This window comes from Salvelinus sp. IW2-2015, linkage group LG31, assembly GCF_002910315.2.
Source record: "Salvelinus sp. IW2-2015 linkage group LG31, ASM291031v2, whole genome shotgun sequence".
NCBI lineage: Eukaryota > Metazoa > Chordata > Actinopteri > Salmoniformes > Salmonidae > Salvelinus > Salvelinus sp. IW2-2015.
The window spans coordinates 29,559,960-29,565,488 of NC_036870.1; the positions used below are offsets into that span (position 1 = coordinate 29,559,960).

A 5,529-nucleotide genomic window follows, 5' to 3' on the forward strand; every position below is an offset into this window, starting at 1 on the left:
ACGATTGTTAGAATGAGTTGACAGCCTCCTACTGAACAGATCCCAGGTCAGATGGTAGAATGAGTTGACAGCCTCCTACTGAACAGATCCCAGGTCAGATGGTAGAATGAGTTGACCAGCCTCCTACTGAACAGATCCCAGTCAGATGGTAGAAGGAGTTGACAGCCTCCTACTGAACAGATCCCAGGTCAGATGTAGAATGAGTTGACATAGCCTCCTACTGAACAGATCCCAGTCAGATGTAGAATGAGTTGACAGCCTCCTACTGAACAGATCCCAGGTCAGATGGGTAGAAATGAGTTGACAGCCTCCTACTGAACAGATCCCAGGTCAGATGGTAGAAGGTGAGTTGACAGCCTCCTACTGAACAGATCCCAGGTCAGATGGTAGAATGGAGTTGACAGCCTCCTACTGAACAGATCCCAGGTCAGATGGTAGAATGAGTTGACAGCACTCACTGAACAGATCCCAGGTCAGATGGTAGAATGAGTTGACAGCCTCCTACTGAACAGATCCCAGGTCAGATGGTAGAATGAGTTGACAGCCTCCTCCTACTGAACAGACCCAGGTCAGATGTAGAATGAGTTGACAGCCTCCTACTGAAACGATCCCAGGTCAGATGGTAGAATGAGTTGACAGCCTCCTACTGAACAGATCCCAGGTCAGATGGATCTTAGAATGAGTTGACAGCCTCCTACTGAACAGATCCCAGGTCAGATGGTAGAATGAGTGACAGCCTTCCTACTGAACAGATCCCAGGTCAGATCGTAGATAGGAAGTTGACAGCCTCCTACTGAACAGATCCAGGTCAGATTGGTAGAATGAGTTGACAGCCTCCTACTGAACAGATCCCAGGTCAGATTGGTAGAATGAGTGACAGCCTCCTACTGAACAGATTCCCAGGTCAGATGGTAGAAGGAGTTGACAGCCTCGTCTGTGATGGTTGGTGACAGAACAGACCCCAGGTCAGATGGTAGAAGGAGTTGACAGCCTCGTTCTGTGTGTTGGTTGACAGAACAGACCCCAGGTCAGATGGTAGAAAGAGTTGACAGCCTCGTCTGTGATGGTTGGTTGACAGAACAGACCCCAGGTCAGATGGTAGAAGGAGTTGACAGCCTCGTCTGTGATGGTTGGTTGACAGAATGGTCCGGAGGACGTGGCGAGAGAGCGAAGTGGATGACAGAGCTTCCTCCAACGCTGCAGCACATCGGGCTGGGCCAGAACCTTCAAGAAGAGGGCTGGACCGGAGAGCAAGGACCGGTCCTCTGGACCGACACCCCTGCTGACCGAGAACGCAAGCTCAGGGTAGGAGACACTGGTTCTGTTCTGAACAGTCGACATATTTCTGTTGGGGTTTCACGCCGCGGTACTGACTATATAAGTGCTCTCTGTCTGTCTCTGTGTCTCTCTCTGTGTCTCTCTCTCTCTCTCTCTTTCTGTCTCTCTCCTTTTCTGTCTCTCTGTCTCGTCTCTCTCTTTCTCTCTCTCTCTCTCTGTCTCTCTCTCTCTCTCGCTGTCTCTCTCTCTCTCTCTCTCTCTGTCTCTCTCTCTGTCTCTCTCTCTCTTTCTGTCTCTCTCTCGCTCTTCTGTCTCTCTCTCTGTCTCAACAGGAACGACTTGGAGGGAAAGGAGAGTGAGGAAACAGAACCGGTCCCTCAACTGTCTCACAAAGACTTACAGATGGCTTGAGAAAGTATGTCCAAATACAACGTAAGTAGAGGACTCTTTTTCTGCTCAACGCAAAACTACGTGACCGGTACAGTATGAAGATCTCACTATGTCTACTGACCGGTACCAGTATGTAGAGATCTCACTATGCTACTGACCGGTACCAGTAGTTGTAGATCTCACTATGTCTACTGACCGGGTACCAGTATGTAGATCTCACTATGGTCTACTGACCGGTACCAGTATGTAGATCTCATATGCTACTGACCGTACCAGTATGGTAGATCTCACTATGTCTACTGACCGGTACCAGTATGTAGATCTCACTATGTTCTACTGACCGGTACCAGTATGTAGATCTCACTATGTCTACTGACCGTCCAGTATGTAGATTCTCACTATGTCTACTGACCGGTACCAGTATGTAGACTCACTATGTCTACTGACCGGACCAGTATGAAAGATCCACTATGTCTACGACCGTACCATATGTAGATCTCACTATGTCTACTGACACCGTACCAGTATGTAGATCTCACTATGTCTACTGACCGGTACCAGTATGTAGATCCAATGTCTACGACCGACAGTAGTAGATTCACATGTCTACTGACCGTACCAGTATGTAATCTCACTATGTCTTACTGACCCGCGTACCAGTATGTAGATCTCACTATGTCTACTGACCGGTACCAGTATGTAGATCTCACTATGTCTACTGACCGGTACCAGTATGAAGATCTCACTATGTCTACTGACCGGTACCAGTATGAAGATCTCACTATGTCTACTGACGACAGATGAAGATCTCACTATGTCTACTGACCGGTACCAGTATGTAGATTCACTATGTCTACTGGACCGTACCAGTATGTAGATCTCACTATGTCTACTGACCCGGTACCAGTAGTAGATCTACTATGTCTACTGACCGACCCAGTATGAAGATCTCACTATGTCTACTGACGTACCAGTATGTAGATCTCACTATGTCTACTGACCGGTACCAGTATGTAGATCTTACTGATGTCTACTGACCGGTGACCAGTATGTAGATCCAAGATGTCTACTGACCCGGTACCAGTATGAAGACTTCACTATGTCTACTGACCGGACCAGTAGTAGACCACAATGGCTACTGACCGGTACAGTAGTAGATCTATATGTCTACTGACCGACCAGTATGTAGACTCCACATGTCTACTGACCGAGACCAGTATGAACTACTATGTCTACGGACCGGTACCAGATGTAGACTCACTATGTCTACTGACCGGTAGTATGTAGATCTCAATGTCTACTGACCCGGAGACTAGACCGAGATGTCTACTGACCGGAGACAAGATGTCTACTGACCCGGAGACTAGACCAAGATTCTACTGACCTGGAGACAGACCGAGATGTCTACTGACCCGGAGACTAGATGTCTACTGACCCGGAGACTAGACCGAGATGCCTACTGACCCGAACTAGACCGAGAATCTACGACCATTAGTTGTCAAAATGACTTTTGTCTTCTCTCTCCTCTCTGTTAGGAAACCAAGCGTGGCGAGTCTCTGATCAGTCTCCACGAGAAGCAGATGAAGAAGAGGAAGCTGGACGAGGGAGCCACGCCGGTGGAGAGACGAGCGTTTGACCGGGACCAGACTTGCAGGTCAACAAGTTTGATGAGGCTCAGAAACAACGTCTGCTGAAGAAGTCCCAGGAGCTCAACACACGCTTCGGACACAGCAAGGAGAAAATGTTCCTCTGAGACAATCCACACAGGATTGGGCATTTCTGGTCACCTGACCCAGTCAATTATGATGGGAACGTTCCAGGTTGACTTTTTATTGCAGTCCAATTGCTCAGATGATCAGAACACATTGTACTGAATATGATCTGAGCTGAACAGAGGTAGTTCAGGTATAACTTGTATTGTATTTTGATAAAAGTGTGAATATCAGTTTGATAGTTAAATTTTAGTAGTCACTCTTATCCAGAGCGACTTAGAGTAGTGAGTGCATATATGTTCTTACTTATTACTTCTCTGTGCTGGTTTCCCCGTGGGAATCGAACCCACAACCCTGGCGTTGAAAGCTCCAATGCTCTACCAACTGAGCCACACGGGACCTCCCTCATCCTTTTAGTTTTTACAGGTCCGATGCGCAGCTGTTTTTTAAAATCTTAATAGCGAATCATTTCTGGGGAACAGTTAAGTACATTACTGTATTTGTTTTCAATTCAAACGCAAAAAATATATCAAAAATAGGTCTTAGCAAGACTCATTTTTCAAGCAAGTATTTTGCTAGGACTATCTGGGAGTGGTCTGAGTGGGGAGAGGAAAACGATCTGTTATTGCAGAGAAGTTTGGAACTCTCTTTCTTATTGGTCTACTAACTGGTCAAAACTCCCCCCCACCAAAACAGGCAGACATTTCAGGAAGTCTTTAACAAACAGCTCTTACACTAAAAGGGCATTATCATATTTTGTCACAATTTCACAGTTAATTCCAACCTCCATATTGGTAGAACTATATAAAACACCAGAATCATGTTTTTGACTGGACTGGGCCTATTGTTTGAGGAGCAAGCACAATAACAAAACTATATCATGGCAACTGGTTTGTTAATTATTAACAGGAACTGGAAGCTAATTATCCATCATTTATGACATTCCTGGAGTGTGTAAACGTACATTTTTTTTATTACCATATCATTGTTGTATGTTCTCTATAGTTATGTACTTGAAACTTTATCAATTGACCCGATTCAGCACATTTGGGCAGACTCGATACAACATTTTGAACAGTCATGCAATGTTTCATTGGATCAGTCTAAAACGTTGCACATACACTGCTCCATCTAGTGGCCAAAATCAAATTGCGCCTAGACTCCTGAGTCATAATAGGCTTTCTCTTGCATTTCAAAGACGGAACAAAAAAAAACCAAAAATAAAAAAGCATTCCCCCCTTTGTATTATCTTTAACCTGATCGAAGTGTTATATTCTCCTTTACATTAATTCACATTTCCACAAACGTCAAAGTGTTTCCTTTCAGATGATATCAAGAATATGAAAAATCCTTGCTTCGGGTCCTGAACTACAGGCAGTTAGATTTGGTTTGTCATTTCAGGTGAAAATTGGGTGTGAAAAAAGGGTCCTATCCCTAAGAGGTTTTAAGTGTTTGTCACTGCACCTTTTCTCTAAAGGCTATGTAGACTAGTGCTGCCCTTTTATATGGTGCTGCCATGTTTTTAATTGTCAAGATTTTCATGTAGCCAATATTTGTGAGATACATGTTTTTCCATAGGTTTGCAGGGCGCCGCCAGGGATTTTGGGCCCCATGGAAAGATATCACATTGGGGCCCACCACCACAGGCCACACCAATGCGCAATTACTGTAGCCACACCTCCAGAACCAAATCGGCCATTAAAGCTTAAATAACTCTACCTGTAACCACACACTCCAGAACCAAATCGACCCATTCAAGCTTAATAACCTACCTGTAACCACACTCAGACCAAATCGCCATTCAAAGCTTTAAATAACTCCTACCTGTAACCGCACACCCAGAACCAATCGACCTTCAAGCTTTAAATAACTACCTGTAACCACACACCTCCAGAACCAAATCGGCCATTCAAAGCTTTAAATAATTCTACCTGTAACCACACCTCCAGAACCAAATCGACCCATTCAAGCTTATAACTCCTACCTGTAACACACACCCCAGAACCAATCGACCCATTCAAAGCTTTAAATAACTCTACCTGTAACCACACACCTCCAGAACCAATCGACCCATTCAAAGCTTTAAATAACTACCTGTAACCACACACCTCCAGAACCAAATCGACCATTCAAAGCTTTAAATAACTAC

At 45.0% G+C, this 5,529-nt stretch overlaps 1 protein-coding gene and 1 non-coding gene across 2 annotated transcripts; one reads left to right on the forward strand and one right to left on the reverse strand.

Moving 5' to 3' along the window:
* Positions 1-783: 783 nt before the first annotated feature.
* On the forward strand, positions 784-4,619 carry gpalpp1 (GPALPP motifs containing 1). The gene is given in 8 exon segments (XM_070436359.1): positions 784-855; positions 904-1,168; positions 1,171-1,217; positions 1,219-1,259; positions 1,262-1,306; positions 1,613-1,710; positions 3,204-3,309; positions 3,312-4,619. Coding segments are annotated over 7 exon segments (489 nt in total). The 5' UTR covers positions 784-855; positions 904-1,126; the 3' UTR covers positions 3,422-4,619.
* Positions 3,708-3,779, reverse strand: trnae-uuc (transfer RNA glutamic acid (anticodon UUC)). The gene has a single exon. It is a non-coding gene; the product is annotated as a tRNA-Glu (tRNA).
* Positions 4,620-5,529: the final 910 nt, after the last annotated feature.